General features: G+C 45.7%; 1 protein-coding gene across 5 annotated transcripts in view; it reads right to left on the minus strand.

The window, feature by feature from the left end:
* cbfa2t3 (CBFA2/RUNX1 partner transcriptional co-repressor 3) overlaps positions 1 to 21,166 on the minus strand; it is a 57,391-nt gene that overhangs the window by 21,858 nt on the left and 14,367 nt on the right. Inside the window, exon 1 of one of the 5 annotated variants that reach the window (XM_017459261.3) lies at positions 19,048 to 20,372. The exons of 2 other annotated variants lie outside the window; for them this stretch is intronic. Coding sequence is in view for 1 of the 3 variants with exons in the window: in XM_053676574.1 (XP_053532549.1) it covers positions 6,372 to 6,403 (32 nt within the window). In the remaining 2 variants the exon portion in view is untranslated. Of the gene's footprint in view, positions 3,746 to 6,371; positions 9,554 to 19,047; positions 20,373 to 21,166 lie in introns of those variants that run through there. 2 more of the 5 variants (XM_053676574.1, XM_017459262.3) reach the window with 2 other exon arrangements.

Below are 21,166 nucleotides of genomic sequence, written 5' to 3' on the forward strand. Positions count from 1 at the left end.
CCATCACTTTCTACCTCCACTGCAGGGACAATACAAATACTTCCCTCACAGTGTGTATATCTAATCCCAGTTTACCTCCATGATACAGTCAACAAACTGTCCATCACAGAGTCTACATCTATCACAGAACAAAGCTCCATTACAGTGTACATCCCTCAAAGAGTCCATCATTATGGAGCCTCTATCACAGAGTCTATATTCTACGGCCATCTAAGATCCAGACTCTATTCCATTTACCTCAGTTACAGAGAGTAACCTCCACCACAGAGTGTAGCATCACTGACTCTACCTCCATCCCTGTGCCTCCTTAAACACAACCTCCATCATAAAGCCTACCTGCATCACGGCCACTAACAAAACAGGCAGTTGGTCAGTGTGCTTGGTAGAAAGTTTCTAGTAAGTTCTTCACCATTCACACTGGTGTATAGACCTCTACACCTCTTCCTAGAACCTTGTTCAGAATCTACTCGAACACCATCATAGAACCTCCTTCAGAGTCTACATCCATCAATAGAAGGTATATCCATCATAAGCGCTACCCTCGATCACGCAGGCGCTGTCATGGGGTCAACATCCATCAGGGAATCTACATCCATCATGGAACCTTTTTCATAGAGGTTTCATCTACCTCCAAAACAAAGACTAACTTCATCTAAAAGCCTCATTCAAAGGATCAACATCCATCATGGTGTCTACCTCACAAATGATGCAGTTGACATCGGATTACATTGTAACACTGGAATTCATGTTGATGCTGCTGCCATCCAATGCTTTCATGGCTTGAATGAAAAGATTGGTTTAGCTGATAACGATGTGCGGAAACCACATGTGGGACTCCTCCCTTCCAAAGACTGGGCATCATCGATGTGACAGGTGAGAGACATTGGAGACAAATCAAGGTAAAAAACCTCCACAGGACAACCTTTGCACCTGCTCCCTGCTCTTCTCTCCTCTTTTCAACCCTTCCCTCTCCCAAACAATCACTCTGCCTACACCAGTCACCTTTATCAGGGGCAAAAGGGCAGCTTATCCTCCTGGAAGTTTGTCTTTCTGACCCCTTTCCTCCTCCACCACCTCACACAGAGTTAGTCCAGTCCCTGAAAGAGTATCTCCAAGTATGTCTGTCAGCATGTAAATCCTGTTAAGAGACATGGCTGCCATCGGTCACGAGTCCGGACTCAGAGAGGAGCAGGTTTAAAACTCGTTACAGGAGAACTATTTACACAGATGGTCTTGCTATCAGGGCTCATAAAGTGGCAGACCCTATATGTTTTTGAGTCTGCAGCATTCTTGTGCAATAATTCTGAGCAACGTACAATGCTGAGACACTAAGGATGCTTGAAAAAGAGTGCAAATGAGGGTGTATGTACTTGTGTGTTCCCAAACGAGTATAATTATATATGTGTGTGTGTGTGTGTGAGTCTCTCCATGAGCATGTGTCGAGCAGCAGGCTCTCTTTCAGGCGCCTCTTGTCTCAGTCCTGTCACTCACTGTGGATCAGCTGCCTTCTACTCCATTCGCCTGTCACCTTCCACTGGGTCAGCTAGGCCTCCAACACTCCCTCGTCACACACACCCACACGCTCAAACACATGCCTGGACTGTGTGGTTGTCCAGACCAGGTTCAGAGACACCCCCCACCCCCCATCAGCTTCCAGCCCTGATCTCCTATCAGCAGAACTATCAAGTGCAAAAATAACCAAACATACAGGGTCACAGCCAAACTGCTAACAGGCAGATAATTAGTGCTCGACTTTACTTCGACAACAGCTGCACTTGGCTGACAGGGTACAAAAGAACGACTCCTGCAGGCAGGCAGAGGGCACTCTACAATCCAGGAGACAAGCAGTAGTTCCTGGGGTTGCAGGGTTGCTGATTTAGTACCACAGGTTTTCAGCTGGATGACCGAGATGCCTCGCATCACCTGTGGTGCATGTTTGCACTGCTCTAACACATCTGTTTCAACTCTGTAGGTAATTATACAGCCATTTGTGAGTTGACTCAGGTGTGCTAAAACAGGTAAAGTGCTGTAATGAGATACTGCAAGACCACTTCAAGTTCTCGACTCTAAATCTACTCAGCGCTCACTGCCAGTCCACTTAATACTCTACACGGGAATCTGAAAATCCGTGTCATCCAATAGATGTCAGAAAAGCACAAGTATTGGGTTGGTGTGCTTGGTGGGAAGTTTCCAGAATGTTCTCCACCATTCACACTGGTGTAGAGACCTCTACACATCCTCTTACAGATCTAACTTCCAGAAAAGTTCAGTTCTAACTGATTAAACTAATAAATTTTCTCAGAAGCTCTCTAAAGGCTCTAAAGCCAACTGCTTGTGTTGCAAGTTTGGTGGTAAATGGAGTCCCAGCAAACACGGGACGTCCCCCGGACGTTGCGGACGTCCACTTAGGTCCGCATTTAGTCCGTTCGCTGGCAGACATTCCGAGGACGTCAGAGGATATCAAATCATAACACTACTGAGTGTGTTCATTTCAGCGAAAGTCCACTAAGCGTCCCGAATGGCCGCTGGGCGTCCTGTGAACGTCCTCTTGAACGTCCGTAGGACGTCAAGGGGACCCTACACATGGACGTTCGGGGGACATTCATAGAGGCCATTTAAGGAACGTTCTGGGGACCTTTATTTTGTCAGCTGGGGTGTTGGTAGTAATTGGTAAATGTAATCAGATGTTTATTGGAGGCTGTTTTGGTGTTTATTGGTTACTGTTTGTTGATAAAGTCTGGGATTTAATGCTGAACATTGATGTTTGATAGTAAATGTTTTTATCTAATGAGCAGTTGATGTTTATTGGAAGTTGCTTAGCCAGTGTCTCTTGTTAAATCCATCTAATTACAAACCAGATACTGTTACTGGAGGATGCCCGACATCACCTCAGTGTCGAAGCCACGGTTAGTTACATGTTTCCTTTTGTAAATCAAAGCTCAATCAAAGGTTGATGGTGCCAACTTGTCAATCTTTTTTTCCTCCGGATCCTACCCTTGGGATTGTGGTCCCTGTTAGCAGTGCATTTATTAAGACCATGCCCAATGCCCATGGGCAATAAACAGAACAGGTGTTAAGAGTTAATGCCCTTGCTGACAAAAATAGCCGCAGGCCAGCATACTGTATGTGTGTGCAGGGAAGGGGCGTGTGGAGCACATTCTCTGTGCTATGGCCAAATGTAGGCAGGTAAAGCCAAACCTCTGTGTCCATCTGTCACCCAAGTCAACCCCATACTGGATCACCAGAGAAAGAATCATACACACACACACGCATACAGATGTTGGCATTACATAAACAGTCGGCTCCAGCTAAATTTGGAACAACCTGAATTGACCATATAGTGGAATAAATCTCTGTTGTTGGAAAACAAATGGTTTGAAGTAGTTCTATCACCGACAGACCTGGTTGTGTTTGAGCAAAGAGGACAATAGATCATTTAGTACCGAAGTGGTTTATCTAAATGCAAACACAACTAAACAATACATCAATCTGGTATACCAGGACTTGGAAGTCACCTGATTCCTATGGGACTTTCGCTGTGTGTGACTGATGCTGCAAAGCATCCTGTTTGAAACACAGCCCTTAATCAGAACCTAATTTGCTCCTGGGGGGGATCCTGAACCCCCTTATCTCTATTGACAACTGCTGCATACTCTCCCAGGGGATTCTGGGAGTGTCCAAGCTTTGGCTAAGAGGCCCTGAGCTCCCAACAGTTGAAAGACAGAGAGAGAGAGAGAGAGAGAGAGAGAGAAAGAGAGAGAGAGAGAGAGAGAGAGAGAAAGAGAGAAAGAGAGAGAGAGAGAAAGAGAGAGAGAAAGAGAGAGAGAGAGAGAGAGAGGGAGAGAGAGAGTCATCTGCCCTGTTTTGCCTCCTTGTCACTATCTACCGTGGGATTACAGACAGCTGTTTAATCTGACCAGCTAAAGGACAGGGCAGAAAACACACACGGCTCTGGATTTCACTTTAATATGTCCACAGTGTACAAACCCCATCTGTGCGCCCATTGTGGCTAAGGACAGGAAAACTCTCACCATGAGAGAGCGACAGAGAGCGAGAGAGAGAGAGAGATAATGAAGTACCTCACTCTCTAGACAGTCTGAGCATCTGGACCAAGCTGTCAATCATCTTCTCTAAACATCTGACTCCAGCATGTTACAGCATCCCATAAACATGAATCCGGCTTATTCGATTAGCCAGTCTGGATCTGACCCAACCAAACCTGCTGCTCACACATACACATACACATACACATACACACTTTCCATCTTAGAACCACACCCACACTTCTAAAGAGAAGTCACACTGGGAGATCAATAAGCTGAATGGATCTACTCCGGGTGTGATGAGTTTGTAATGGACATCCTGGAGCTCTGGAGCTGTGTGTATAATTCTTCAGTAATGACGTTACACCACTTTGTCAGCCTGTCACGCTGTCTTTGGGCCACTACGGAGGAAACCCACAGTTATTTGGCGGCTAAAACAGACCAATTTGATGTTCCTCAGTTTGTAATTCAGAGCTATTTGTGGCGCTTTTATAGATCGGCAGACATGTGCTTTTACTGAAGCAGCAACAGAAACCATTGTGTAATGACAAGGCTTTAGAAAAGTGGGATGCCTTTTTTTCCACCGTGTGTGTTGTTCGTGCTGCCACCGGCTCCCGTTGGCTTTCACGGTCACTGTGTGCTACGTTCTGTACCTTTGACTTCCACACAAAGAAAGCTTCTAGTGCCTGTCTTTCTCGCTGTCTCTTTCCCCGTCTCACCATATGTGTTCTCTTATCCCCCTCCCTACCTCTCTTCCTCTCTCACTCTTGCTTGCTCGCTCTCCCGTGCTCTGTAATTCCCCCAGTCTCCAGGAATGCTGTTGTTTTTAATTTCTTCCAGCTGCTCTGGCACTGTGCCCGACCGCCTGCCTTTCCACATCTGCTCCCCGTCATGCCACACAAACACGGGCAGCACATCAAAACAGCAGGATCTCAGCCGTCCGCCTGGCCGACACCGGGTACCCCTGAACCCATTCATCCACCCCCCTCCCCCTCCCCAACCCCTCTGCGACTGGCATACATACAGTGTTCAAACAGGTATAGCTAGGTAGGTAGCATTTGTGTGCTCCAAGGCTGACTCATTCAGAAGGGTGTGGGCAAAAGCATAATTCAGTTCACCATACCAAAATTCTGACAAACACCGTGGACCAAACCGACGCTCGGACCAAGGAGATTGCTTATCTTGTATTTTTGTATTTGTAGATTTCCAGAAGTCCTTCTGTGAACCTCACAATTGTAGCTACATCAAAAGTGGCTTTCTTGCCAGTAACCTTCAACGTTGCCATCTAACTAGCTAGCTTATTCGTCAAACAGTGGCCTAGTTGAGCGAATGAAAAATAGCTGCTGAGCACAAATATTTCTGGATCCTTCAAGTTCAGCATTCTACAAAGACACTTCTATGGTTCCCCTGAACATGATACCAGGCAAAGTTCCATTTCTGATCTAAATGCCGTGTAATGATAATGACACGATAGCTATCGCTGAAGACTGCTAGTTTAAATGAGGCCAGGAAGTTTTGTAAACCATGCTTCTGAATCTGTCAGCACATGTACGTCATGGCGATCCATATAGAAGCTTTATTTGTTCATTTATTTATCCACAAATGTGTTTGCATAGTGTATTTCATCTCCAGCTGCAGATCCGTCTAATGATATAGCAGGAGGGACATCTGCACGCTGTGAGACCGGGCCACCGGCCTCAGCTGAGCAAATATGTTTAGCGAAAATAAACATCCAGATAGCAATAAATGCTAAATCAAAAGCTGTACAGACCCCAGAGAGAGAGTGTGTGTGCGTGTATGTGTGTGAACCAGAGCCTCTGAGACAGCCCGAGTGCAGCGACGTGTGTGAGAAAAAATGCAGAGGTCATGCAGAGCAGTGCAAATGTCAGACAGCAATACAGTGGGACATGGAACAGCATGGGGACCCAGCCAGAACCCACAACGCACTGGTGCTGGGAGGGAGGCGATGGCGAGACAGAAAGGAGAATTCAGAATTGATCACACGGACTTACGCCGAGACAGTGGGTTCCCGGAGTTACACATATAGGTACAGACGATTCCCGGTCAGGGAACCAACCCCAGCCAATGGAGGGTTGCACGAGCCAGTGCACTCATCAATATTTTCTAATATGAGCCCAAGTACTAGGGATGATCATTTATGCACATCACTTCTTACACGTGTTACTTTGGTTGCTAATATACTGTATATTAATATTGTAATAAAATCCAAGGAGACATGAAACCGTGCAGAAATGTGGGGGGGGGATGGAAAATTCCCAGGAATATAACGAAGCTGAACTGAAGTTAAACGAGACTTGTGTGGACAACCTGCCTCCGTCCTGTGTGCATGGAGTCTGCATGTTCTCCCTGTGCTTCGGGGGTTTCCTCTGGGTACTCCGGTTTCCCCGTCCAGTCCAAAGACATGCGTCGTAGGCTGATTGGCGTCTCTAAATTGTCCGTAGTGCGTGAATGTGTTTACAATTGTGCCTTGCGATGGGGGGGTGGTTGGTACCCCGTCCAGGGTGTCCCCTGGGATAGGCTCCAGGTTTCCCCGTGACCCTGTGTAGGATAAGCAGTAAAGAAAATGAATGGATGGATATTAAGTTAGGAAAACAAATTGTTTACCCACACTTGTTTCAATGCAATGCTGCCAATCGAAATTGTCCCAAAGACTGAACGGCCCAGTCTCCGTAAGCAGCATTTTGGGTAGTATTCAATGCCTAATTTGGAAAAAAAGCATGGGGACGGCTTCCCTCCAAGCTACGACACGTGAAGAAAAGCATTTTGTTGTTATGCATGACATACGTGCATGTCAATGTAAACGTAAATGTGAGGATTCAATGCTTACGAGTGAGGCGTGCGGGTAAACTTGACGTCTTTACTTATACACACGGTACACATGAGCGTAAGATAGTATAGAAAACTGTGACAAACCATTTGGCAATTAACACGATATATAAAAACTTCAAATCTGCGTGTCTAATCTCGCACCCAAACGTCTTCTCTGTTTCTCTCTCCATCGTGTCTGATGGTTGTCTCCGCCATCTGTTCCCTGCAGGGTCGGCTGTGAGACAGCCGCACCGAGTCCAGCTCTCCCCCAAAAAGGCTCGAGAGACAGAGAGAAAACTTCCTTTTCTGATTTTTTTCCCAGCAGCTCCTAATAAAATCCAGATGTTGTGTGTGCGAGTCATTCCCCCCTTTCCAACTCCACCACCCCGCCTCCCTCAGGCTCAGTCGTTCCTAAATAAAGGAAAGTATTTGTGACATTCGGCCGCGGACGGCCGTGCCAAGAACAGCTCCCCGAACGGGTCCATCTGGAGAGTGTTAGGACGGCACTGGGCACTCGCTACGGACGCGGGGAAGACACGCTACGCAAACACACACTCACACACAGTGGGCTGTTGTTTTCCATGCTTGTCCTGATCTGAACCAAACATACCTGTGATGTGTTTTGAGCTTTCGGTCTACAAGCTCACACTGTTTTACACCTCTTGCACACACACTGCACGCTCTCACATAAACCTGTGTGTGTGCGCGCGTGTGTTTTCTTTCTCGCCGGTTTTCACTGCGCGTGTGTTCACGGTGTGTGGAGCTTGTGTACGTCTTCAGGCCCACCATTCAGAGGCTCCAATAAAGAGCTCTTGCACACCTGAGCATCAATAACTGTCTCACACACATAAACACACACACAGCCCAGCAGCCACCTGGGGACTGACAGTACCGCAGGCACACCGACACATCTGCCAAGTAACACACACACACACACACACACACACACGCGCGCGCGAAGTGAGAGAGTGGAGGATGTGAAGGGACAGACCTGAAACGAGCATCCAAACATGAGGAACAAAGCACAAGAGACAAAGGGAAGAAAAGGAAAGGTGATGAAGCGTGCATTTCTGTCAGAGTCTCAGGGTCAAACGCACTCAGAAAGTGACTGCCAAGAAGAAAAAGGAGACTCGGAGTGACAGACCGAGCGACTCATCTATCACGTTTCCCCCGCGCGGTTGTGTTATTCATTTCCTTCCATCAGACGAAGTTCAAACGTTCTTTTCGTTCCGTTATTTTGCAGTTTAACGGCTAATCTCCTGAAGCCGTTTCTAGTACCTACTATTACTTACTCTGATGAAGTCCAGCCGCGGATTCTGTGCATGACGGGAGAGGTTACTACACGCCTTACGCACTCCACGACATCTGTTCGTACTTCTCAGTGTGAACACACCAGACAGCTGCTTAGACTCAAACGCCAGCTCCAACAGTATCTGCCTGCTGTAGACGTCCGACCCATCGATGCGATGTTGTGAGAGCCGGTGCTCCGTTTCTGTTCAAACACGAAGATCCAGATTTAAACATCTGTATATTACAGAGATGACGTTCAGGGCTCAGGTGCTCAATGTGACATAAACCTGCAGTTTTACATAAACGTATATAACCTGAACCCGAAATGCGACCTCGATTGGCGGCATCTTTTATTTCAACGCACACCCACTGTCAGAATCTTAAGCACTTGAAAGGCCTCGCAGCGCCGTTTCCGTCGATATTTTATTTGAATCATCACTGAAATGAAGATGCGACGCCACGGGAATTACGAGAAGGAAAGAAAAAAAAGAAAAAAAATCAAATAAAAAGTACAACTCTATTCGTGTTCCAAAGAGGAGATGGCCTGTATCATCAACACTGTTTTAAGTACATTTCCACAGCCTTTGGAGGAGTCCTTCTCCGAAAACGGAACACGAGAACGTGCCACCTACGTGCGCGGAGGTCACCAGAAGCGATGTATGAACGGGACGAGATGGGAGTTGGCAAGAACTTCGGATTCTGCTTCTGGGACGAGATGAACGTGTGGGAAGATTGCTGTCCAAAACACTGACTGAGCGTACAATTCCTGGAAGGAGACTGTGGAGGTTGTGCAGCCATATTGCTCGAATCAGTGCTTTTCCCGCTCGCTACTTCCTGTTTATTCCTCCACCCTGCTTGTTTGTTGGACGGCTGAAAATAGCCAGGAACGTTCAGAAGTTCATGAGTTTTCACTTCAGGCTGGACTGTACACGTGCTCCACACTGTGCACTTCGGTTCTGTAGTGTCGGGAGCAGGGGAACACTAAAACAGGGAAAAGTAGGAAAACAACTCGGGAGTCGTTCTTGTTCTTTTGTAAAGATTTCGCTCTTCGCCGAAAGTGCAAAAGACTGTTCGACTGTGATCGGTAGCTTTGGCCTGGCTTCCCCCTAACGCCCATATTACTTAAATTATGGGGAAAACCAGTGCCAAAAATTAGCGGCAATTGCATTCTGTTTACTCTGCGCTCTTCCACAAACAAGCTCCCCAATCAAAACACCTGCAGCTTCACCCAACACCAATTAGCTCATCAAGCTTTTAATTACTCTGTTAATTGCACACAGGCAGCGAGAGGGGCGGCTGGGGAATTAGGAACGAGGCCCTCCAGAGGAGCCGCCTTGACAATCCTGACAAACAAAGAGGAGTGTGTGCCAAGCAAAACGCGCTCATCTCTCTCACACACACACACACACACACACACACACACGCACGCACGCGCGTATATACATCCATGCGGCGCTCAGTCGACTGGGGGGAAAAAAAAACAAAAAGCGGCCGTGTGGACACCTACCATCTGTCATGTCACTCACTGTGATGTCACTTCCTGTCGCACAGGTCACGTCTCCTTTTCTGATGTTGCTGGTACACTAAAAAGGAGCGACAGAGTGTGTATATGTGTATATATCCGTGTGTGTTCGGTCTGTCTCCTTCTCTCCTGAGAACGTCGCAGAGGAGTAGTATCCAGGAAACAGTGGCATGGCCTCACTTCCTGTATGACAGGTGTGCAATGCAGGGTCTGACAGCTGTTCTTCCTCCGCATTATATCCCTCCATCCCTCGCTTTTTCTCTCTCTCTGTCTCTCTCTCTCTCTCTGTCCAGCTGCAGTCCAGCGTTGCTTGTGTTTGCTCTGCCTCTTGCGTCATCGCAGCTTCCTGATTTATGGAGCACAAAAGACTGAAATCTGCTCCCCTATTCTCTCCCTCTCACACACACACACACACACACACACACACACACAACAGCTGTCCATCACACCATGTTCAGCTCCTTAGACGCATAGATCCGTCCTTTTACCGCGTTCACCAGCATTTCACACAGGAGCTCGTCCGTCGATTTCGACGGAGACCGAAGTTTCCATTTCCGCCTCCGTTATGGAGAACACAAACTGGAACTCGACTTGCGAGTGAATTGGATTCAAGTGAGGAAGACTTGCGCAGCATCGGCCTCACTCTCGCTTCCCGGTGACCGCCATGATCCAGTGTCAAGACGAGTGAAGATGGCCCCCGGGCGCAGTGATTCATACACCCATTCACCCAGCACTTCAATAAACACACACACACACACACACACACTATGTACAATACCTCAAGTACTGTACATCCTATGCACCATATTCTTATCGTACACATCACGCACCTTCATACGGTAGTAACGGCACTGACATGTGACCGGAATGCCTCTACTGAAACGGCTGCTGATTTTACAACCCTGTGTGTCACGGCGAGACTGACTCCTGATACTTTTCAGCCACATTATCCTTGGAGCTTGAACACACACCTGAATCCCAAACATCAGCCACAGAGCGTGCTTCGAATGACTGACTGCGTTCGACACTATTTCTTTAAGGTGGTGGATCATGAATGGCTCTTTAATTGACAAGTTAATTGCTTTTAATAATAATGCAATTAAAATGATGGGGTGATTCAGGAGGTGTGTGTGTGTGTGTGTGTGAAGATAAAACATCAGTCAGGCTTTCACGTCCACTTCGTTTCTCTCCTCGTTATCGGATTCGACATTGGGCTTTTTTAACTCCTCTGCTCTGTCGTTCTTTCTTTCCTCTCTGTTGTTCGTGGACGCAGCCTTTACATTTCTTAGTCGCTGTCTCTCGTCAGATCCCGAAACATCTGATTTACTTGTCAAAAGAAAAAAAGCCGCAGTCGACAGTGAACGGACCTCAGAACGTATTAATAAAAGAAGGGAATTGTCAGAAGCTTTACCGGAGAACAAAACCGGAATCTTCTGGAAAGACTCGCGGTCGTCGCCGCGGGAACCGTCCGGGTTTATTTATTTATTTATTTATTTATTTATTTATTTATTTAAAAACGCGAATGTCCTTCAGGTGTGCGCGGAATGAAGGAACAATGCGTTATCGGTTCGGAAAGAAGTCCTGCGCTGTAGATTAGAGTGTGTTAGAGTGTGTGGATGGGGCAGAGCTCGGCTCAGATCTGGGTGAGGGATGACGGGATCGCACTTCTGTTTCCACCTGATAACGCCGTTTAATTTGCACAAACGCAGGATGGAGAGAGAGAGAGAGAGAGAGAGAGAGAGAGAGAGCGCAAGAGAGAGAGAGAGAGAGAGAGAGAGAGAGAGGAAGATAGAGAGAGAGCGAGAGAACGGGAGAATAGAACAGAGAGACAGGGCAAGTAAAAGTGAGAGAGAGAGAGAGAGAGAGTGTGACGTTAGAGAAAGGAAGACAAAGACAAAGGGAGAGATTGAGACAGAGAGGGAGAATAGAACAGAGAGACAGAGCACGTAAACGTGAGAGAAAGAGAGCGTGATATTAGAGAAAGGAAGACAAAGGGAGGGAGAGAGAGAGAGAGAGAGAGAGAGAGAGAGAGAGAGCATCCTTCAGCCCCCAGTCCATACACAGAACCTCATCCTCATGATTCAGTGTGTGTGTGTGTGTGCGTGTGCGTGTGGGTGTGTGGATGCTTAATAACTGAGCTCCATCTGGAATAAGCGCTGCTCCGGCCCCTTTGATAACTGACTGCCTACGGGCGAGAGAGAGAGAGAGAGAGAGAGAGAGAGAGAGAGAGATGAAGAGAGAGAGTAAGGGCTCTTTATCAGCGAGAGAGCAGTGCTATAAACTTCCCCGCCATTTGATTAAGAGAGAAGCTGCTACCAAGCAGGGATTATTCCAGATGTTTCCGCCGTGCCTCAACCGCCCTGACAACTCATCCTGCATCTCTCTGAATCATTCGCTTATCTCTCTCACCATGCAGAACATTAGCATAAAGTTTACAACGCCGCCCGTTTTGGGCGACCGATCCGAGCGCTCGCGAGCTGCAGATCTTCGGGGAAGTGTTAGCGTACACCATTGCAGAGGCTAGACCGAGATATTTGGGTCAAATTAGCTAACGATTAGCAGTCACTGTCAGCTCTCAGACTGTCCATCAGTCCGTACAGGATTTAGCAGAGGTTTTATTTCATTTGATTGTTGCGGCCAAAATGTTGAAATTTTTCAAAATTTTGCGATACAACTTGCGGAGTATTTTTACGCTACCTCGATAGGCGAAATCGCAATCGCACGAAATTCTCTCGCAGGGATGTTTTGTTGGTAAATGAGACCTTTCGGGTGTACTCATGTTCGAAGAGGGCTTTGGCTGAATGCGCGTCGTGATGACGTCGCGTGACGCGTCTTGGCGCCAGATCTGCCGAAAATCCGCAGTGATGTGCAAGCGGCGTTTGCTCGAATTTGCGTCCATTTCTGTGAAAATCCCGGAACGACCGATCGGTGTTAAGCGTTCTTTAAGATGTCGGAGCAGATTACGCGACTACGAACGTGAAGAGTGTGGGTTGGACGTTAAACTCGGGGGCTGCTCCTCGAGGCGATCTGCGTTCGACTGAAGACGTACGAACGCTCCAGTGACCCAGAGCGCAATCCTCGACCCAGAGACTTCTGCCTTTACGCTTTGGTTCCATGGTACCTGACTGATAAAACCACGGACACATGAATATGAGTTATGCTATAACCCAGTCCCAACAGTAACAATCTGCACCAATACAGCCTCCGGACTGAATTCCAAGCAAACGAGAGATGGACAGAAAACGACTGGAGGGACAGACGTGGAAAGACGGAGCGAGACGTCCTGAGTGCGGTGCGGTTTCCTCTGCGAGCGAGCTCTAGCTCCCACACTGGCGTCGGCGTGTTTCTCATTACTCCAGATGTTTTGGGAGCCGCGCTGCTCTGTGCTCTGACATTCCCTCGCTCCCTCGAGGAGCCGCCGTGTCACACTAATGCCAAACACATGTGCTGCGGCGCGGACACGGCGCGCCGCACGCACACTTTCCCACCGTTTACAGGGATAAACAAGGCCAAACCTATACAGAGCACATCTGTACTTTATAATAACCTCGCATCTAACTTTCCTTGGAGTTTTCAGCTGAACTAGTTCTCAGCATCGAACCCTGCTTTTAATTTCCCTCGACCTAGTAGCAGCGCTGTGCTAACACGTCCATGATGCTAAATAACCTCAACGTTATCTCTCCGGCGAGAATACTGTCGCTAGCCAGTTTGCTAGTATAATGAGGTAAACTACTTTTAACAGTTTTGTGCCTGCTTGATCGTATTTGACTTAAGCGCCGCCCTTGTTGGCCCTGTAATGCCAAATCAGGACGCAGGAGCTATACACACACACACACACACACACGCACACACGCACACGCAAGACGATACGATCAGCTCAATGCAATTCACAGACAGCTGAGTCAACTTAATCCTCAAATCCATTGCCACTGCGCTAATTGGACTGGGGAACATCGCTGAGCTGTCAATCAACATCCGAGAGCCAATAGGAGCAGCCGATTAACCTTAAACCGATTAAACTGTACGGCCGCAACCCTGCTGTCTGTGTCTCACCCAGGCCGAGCTCTTCTGTGCATGTATGACTTTTTCAGCTGCGCTCTTCCTTTTTTTCCACCTCATCTGCCAGACAGACCGAAGGGAAGAAAAAAAAACAGAGAATCATTTTCACTGTCTGAGATTCATTTCCTCACAGTGGGAACATAACGGGTGCTCGAGCGCTCACCTCGCTCGGGTAATACTGGGGGAAATCAGAGAGGCCGCACCCCTAGAGCTCCTCTTAACACACAATGCAAAGTCAGGAAGAACCCACTGTGTGTGTGTGTGTGTGTGTGTGTGTGTGTGTGTGTGTGTGTGTGTGTGAGAAACGGTAGCATGGTGGAATCATGGCAGTAGCACTTTAGGAACGAGGTGAAGTGTATAATCTGATGGTAGACGGTGGCCTACAGCTCAGGATGGGAAGGGAAGTTTGAAGATGTGGAAACATTTGCAAACTGCAGCTCCACACACACACACACACACACACACACACACACACACACACACACTCTCTCTCTCTTAAATACCCAACGTCAGTAAATTCCAGATGCAACAAATTCTCACGGCACAAACATATCTGTTGCTTTCCCTAAAAACCAACATAACATCTTATGGTGTTTTGCATCACTAGCCCCGCCCACTTTACCCTCCCTCTTTGCCTATTTATACCCTTTCTGCACTCTGTTACGGCTAATAAATGCCACGTGTAATAACGATGTATGTAGCGTGTATGTAACACGTGGTAATACAGACCACTACAGTCTCTTCTCGTGTAATCACAATCTCATGTCATTCATTTATAGCCGAATAAAGTAAACAACAACAACAACAACAACAACAACAGAGTCCATTTATTAGGAATTTAAGCATCTTAATCCCTTCGTATAAACTCATGAAAATGTGAAATAGTCGGTTTACGTGATTCTCCGATTACTCACGTTTCTTTCTGATTAGATTTTTATTATTCCAAAATTATTCACACCCATAAATATACTGTATGTACATAATCGTTTCCTTTGATCAGTTCATTCTTTTACTTTTATTAACGTGCTTTTATTTATTTATTTATTTATGTGCACTGTGAAAAGAAAAAAAAAACCCCGCCTTTTCCTCTCCGTCCTGACTGAAACCCGCTCGGACTTCTGGAAAAACAAGGTCGAGGCTCGGCTGAATTCGAACGCTCCTGATCTCAATAATCTCTGATTATTGAAGACAGACACGGAGACAAGTCCAGAAACACGGAAAATCAGGTGGCGTGCGGCGGGACGCACTGCTCAAAACTTTCCGCCTAGAGCTCCCAGTGGGAGTTTTAGTAAGTGTCAGTATCAGAGCTGCTTGATATATTGTTGTTTTTTAAATTTTTTTTATTTATCTTTTTGTTTTCTATTATTTAGCAGAAGCCTGTAATACACAATCGAGAACCCTTTAACAAAACACATATTTACTGTTGAGCATCCTGAGAAGTTCCAGGTAACTTCTGATGGACATTTTGATTAAAATAAATAAATAAATAAATAAATAAATAAATAAATACGTTTTTAAAAGTACATTTTGAGCAATGAATGCAGGCCGATCTTTACCGTCATGATGTCAGCAGTATACGTGAATGTTTTTGCTTTTAATCTTTGGATTTCCATGTTTTTTGCTTCGGCGCAGTTTACTGAGATACAAAAACAAAAAGTTCTGTCACATATAACTGAATTTGTATAATTTATAACACTGTGCTTTTTTTTTTTTTGCCACTAAACATGAATAAATCAAACCAGAAAAACTTTCTCAACAGGGTTTAATATGTTTTACGTGCAGACGATGCCATATTTTTTCATCAGGACCCTCAGGGATTCTGTACATAGGTGTGTGAGGACTTTATTCACGATGACAGGACTGAAACTTTTCTCTCATTCTCGGTAAGACCTGCCGGTCCAGGTGTGCGAGCGTTCTGCTGACCACCTGACTGCCTCGCACCGTTCATTTCTCCGTCTCCTCCCTCTCTGCTTCTTGACTCTGCTTGCTCCCATCCACTCGTCTCCCGCCCACAGCCATCTGCTCCTCGCGTTAATTGTGCCACGGCAAATTCCACCTGCACCAGCCGTGCTCAAATTACAGTAATTACCACCGGCAGCACCGATGCGGCCGCACGCACACGCTGTAGGTCAGGACCGTGGCCTCACCGGCACCACGCCCGGAGCATCCGTGTGCATCGGTACACAGTACAGACTCGGCGTATTGTCTGAATACACACGGCTTATTTCTGTCAACACGGGGCGGGAGACAACACGTGCCTTATTACGATATTTACGAATTTGACATGTTACGAAACATGACCAAAACATCGTTTTTTAAAAACTGAGGATCCGATTCCCATTTTAAAACGCAGACAAAAATCCGAAGCGCAAAAAAAATCAACGATTTGTAGATTTTAATACGATCGCGTAGTTGTTTTGAATGCCAATAACGAAGCCGGAAAAGCGTGTTCTGATGTCATTTATCGCAATACTGATGTATCGGATTGTCGCATTGCCCGGCCTCAGGCGGAAGCGCCGTCGAACCGTGAACCTGGTGAAGATGTTCGGACGGAGGAATGTTTTCCGTGCGTTCTGTGTACAAAAGACGTCGTTGTTTTCCATCGGGCCGATTCCACGACCCACAGAAAACTCGTCGCGACCTTCAGAGGAACTCGGAATACTCAAAGAACGCAAAAGAAATGCGATTTGTTCGGGGTTGACTTGTGTGCTGCGGGCGTCTGCGATATTAATCTCACAATAATGTGATTGTGATGAACAGACTATACGCTGAGTGGGTACTCCCTTCAAACTACACGCAGTACGGACAAAACCCGTCACCTCTTATACCCGTCCTTGCGCTGGTACCCCGAAAGACCTGAACTTGACCACTGAATAATTAAATAAAGACTTTTACAGACAGATACCGTCACGTCCGTGCGGCACGTGCAAGGAGAGAACGATTGAGCTCCAGTACTATCACTTTAACACACTGGAAGACATTGAATCACACGGTACGAGCCCAGCATGATGCAGAACATATCCTGATCCCAGTCCATAGTCCTGCGCACTTTTCCGCTCGATAGCCTCTTAAGTTTCCTGCAGTGTGTCTACTTTATACGTCCTGCGTCCTAACATATTTAGCATATGTCCGCTCCCGGTGAACCATGAATCGGGTTAATTGAGTGCAAGGAGCAGTCATCCGTCAAAAAAGAGAAGATCGATGTCGCAGCGCAGTCTGCAGAACTCATGAAACCAGACCTGCGGATCAACCGCTCTGCCAGTTCGGATCTATTCATCTTCAGGCCTGTATACTTAACCGAGACATTCGTATAAATCTGTTAATGGTGGCAGGAAGACGAATGGAATAAACACTACAACAGAGTAATGAATGGCCTGCCTTCCAAAGAGGCGCTTGGAGATGGAGCGCCAGTAAAAGCTCGTCTACACGGGCCGCGCGTGTGGTGTGCGTGTGGTGAAGCTTTAGAGCTGCTCCGAGGCCCACGGCGCGGTTTCACCTTCAGGCGTCCGTCTATTAAGAGGACTACCGACAGCGCTTCAATAATTCAGGCCGTCTTTACCAGAGTCCGTCGAAGAGTAAAGTGGCAGCTGAGATGAAAACGCCCTGCATTATGAGTGCATCTGGAGAAAGTGCATCGATCGGGGCGTTTGAAGCCAGAACGACGGCGTGTGGGAGAACGCGCTGTGGTTCCTGCGGTTTACCGTACGACGCTGGTGCTCCGTTATCTTTCACAGCTCAGGTGCAATTAACAGCTTTACTGGCAACGCTCGTTTAACATCACATAAGATCTCGCTCCTGCGTTATGCGGCGCACGTTTCATTGTCTGGGAATTCGAGTTCATCAGAAAGCACTCACTCACGCACCTCCTGCTTTACTGTGGAGATCTGGAGTCGGTATGAGCACCCTGGATCACATGATTATAAACAGCCCAACTTTATCTTGATCTTCCTCTTTGGGCCTGAATAATAATAATAATAATAATAATAATAATAATAATAATAATAATGCATGGCATTAAAAAATTTTGATTAACGATTAAAAAATATATATTTCTTTAAACTGACATCAGGATCATGTTCAGATCTTCACACACACACTGCGTCCTCGTTAAGGATCTCGATGAAGGATTTCCTTATCGTTACAATACCAACATCAGAGCCGTGGTATTGATATCCAAAGATGAAACTATATCGATCCGAATAACGATAAGAACAAGGCGAAACAAGCACTCGGCATCGTAGTCGATGCATACATATAGACACAGGGATAAAATAACACGGCAGCGGATTGGATCTGAACGTTTGTCTGATTTCTAAACTCAGTACTGATTTGGTACAGCCCTAATTTCCTCATCGCGGTGCACGGAAGCGAGTCGAATCTGTGTTTACATTACTACTGCTTCATATTGTAGCCGATCAAATGGAAAGCCTACACTTACACTGCCGCCTTTTCTACTGGGAGGTCTTTGACACCATCAGGTCTTTGTAGTGTAAACGGGTATAACTGTGGTTAAGACAAGGAGATAAAACCTTCATTCGGCATCACATAATACGCTCTTTTCCTTCACTATACATTCTACCCACATGGTCTGTGTAGGCTCCTCTCAGCTGTGATATCATTCATGACAGCTTTAAAGCATCCACTGAGCTCGCTGTTGCTTTCCCATGGACATAACGCGCTCACTGACAACCTGCTCAGGATGACAAGTCATCTACGTTATTATTATTATTATTATTATTATTATTATTATTATTGTATCACTGTAAACAACCCACTAACACAGTAGCAAACTTATCCCAAACCGGGCAAGTGAAACGTCTAAGGACAGGAATAAAATCTGACATCTAAATAATCAGCTGTTTATTTTTATGGGGTGTTTACAGGGTGTATTAAGAGTGAAATGTTGTTGTTGTTTTGTTGTTCTGCATGAATGTCATGACTGAGGATCATTCAGAAAGATAAACCTGTATTAGTGTGCATCAAGAACTTTTCTATACTGAACAGAAACATTGACCGCTCATGATTTTCTGTACTTAAACCTAATTATTGAGGAGGAGGAGGAGTATTTGTCCAGCTGCCTCACATAATAATAATAATAATAATAATAACAATAACAATAATAATAAGAGGAAGAAGAAGAAGTAGAAGGTGGATTCAGCTAATCAAATAACAGATCTACAGTGTACTGTATGTCTGCATTTTCCACACACACACACACACACACACACACACACACACACACACACACTTATTCCAGTTACTATAAATGACCTATACATTGCTCAGGTTTAAAATGTTACTTACTTTGTGAAGGATAAAAGGAAGTAAAATGTATTCCAGGACAAACACAGAGCTTTTGTTACGGCTTTAGAAAAACAAGAAATAAAAAAAAAAAAAAAATAACAATAATAACCTCCGAGAATGTCGTCACGGGTAAAAATTCAGGTATGAATTTGTTTGTTTGTTTGTTTGAGTCAGATTTTCTCCTTTTGGACTCGAACCTGACTTTGTTTCCAAAATCTGTCCAGTAAACACTGAGGTCATTCAAAGTTTCATATTGAGAAGGAAAAAAACAAAACAAAACCAAAAAGCTAAAGCAAAGCCGAGTCTGAGTGTGAAAGCCAGTCTTTGGTATTAATGATCCTTAAACCGGGTGAGGAAATGCTTCCTTTTCTTCTTCTTTTTAATTTAAAGCGCGCGACGGTGATGAGGAGGATGATTTTTGCTCCAGCGGCTGCGCGTAAAGTGCGCAGGACGACAGAATTGTATTTATTTATTATTTTAAAAAAATAAAACAACAACAACAACAAAAAACAAAAAAAACCCCAAAACAAAATCAGAAAGTTTTCATCTAAATTTGGGGATCAGATGGAAACGACGTGGAGTCCCGTGCTTTTAGCTCCAACAGATGAAGAAACACTGATAATTTCATCACTGCGCTGAGAGGAAAAAGGAGAAAATGCGCAAAATCCGCAAGTCCGAGTGCGTTTAACGCGTGAAATAAACAGCCTACGAGCTGAGGAACACAATGCTCCTTCTCTGAGGAGTTTTGTTCCTGTGCTGAAGAGGATCACCTCAGAATCCGTCCAGTTCAGAAAGCTGTAGCTTGTGTATGTGTCGGGTTTAAAACCGGTTTATCCGCGTAATCCCGACTCAGTTAAACCGGACCAGCTGAGCTTGAACATCCTGCGGCGCTTCAGCTCCCATCATCCCGTCTCTTTCACTCGGCTGGGTCTGGGGCTTGTTTTTCTCTTATTCTTTCTTTCTGCGTCTCCTTTCCTTCTCCTCGGTGTCGGTGGTGTTGAAGCCAGTGGCTCTAATGGCTCTGTGTGTCTGTGTAGCTTCAGTCAGAGTTTAAAACACCATCTGGAGAGGAGGATGGGCTCTCTCTCTCTCTCTCTCTCTCTCTCTCTCTCTCTCTCGCGTTTACAACTGACACAAAATAAACTCTCTCTCAAAAACACAAGACTTGAGCATATCCTACAGTAACATTTCCACACTAATATATGCCATGAATGCTATATTCACACAAATATGCAATTAGCAATTGTGTATAAAAGTATTATTAGGTGTAATGTTAGTATTTGTTTGTTTATTTATTTATTTATTTTTTAAAAATATAACAATATTGTTTTATTCATTTGACTCATTATTGTATAATTCCTTATTTTGTGGTTTTATACTGTAACACTGTAATCAATTGTTCTTAAACAAATCTTAAACAAAACATGAGACACTGTGGCGTTATCTTACATTAGCATTGCTAATGTAAACAGTATGCCACCTCAGGCAGCCTCACTGAGGTAAACTGTCCTGCTTCATTGTTTTGATCTAGTCTGCTATTTAGTCTACAAGTATGCGGTTTGGGACGCAACCCACTTCTAACACACCTGATCCTGCTCATTAACGAGCTCTGAACACCAATTAATCAACCGGATGTGAAATTAAGGGTGGAAATGGATTTTGCAGAAAGTAATAGAGTCAGATTTTAGCCTGTGCTGTGTGTGTGTGTGTGTGTGTGTGTGTGTGAGAGAGAGAGAGAGAGAGAGAGAGAAAGAGAGAAAGAGAGAGAAAGAGAATGCAGTGCCTCTATTAGTCGCTAGGCGCCGCTGTTTCCTCACATCTGCCCAAACTCTCACACTGCACTGGCAGTTTGTATCCTGTGCCAAGTCAAACCAATACTGGCATCCTTGGTTGTGTCTCGAATCCAAGTTTGCAACAACAGTGATCACTATAAAGGGACGGCCATCCAAACCTATGACCAAGCATGTCATGGAAGAAGCCAGTGTGTCATGCAAAAGACAAGGGCTGCATCCGAATATCCCTAGTACCCTTCTATATGTTAGACGAAAAGCAGTATGATAGAGGAGTATTATGTCCGAATTCTCAGTATTCATAAGACAGTAGGTGAGAAATACCCAGA

This window comes from Ictalurus punctatus, chromosome 27 (assembly GCF_001660625.3).
Source record: "Ictalurus punctatus breed USDA103 chromosome 27, Coco_2.0, whole genome shotgun sequence".
NCBI lineage: Eukaryota > Metazoa > Chordata > Actinopteri > Siluriformes > Ictaluridae > Ictalurus > Ictalurus punctatus.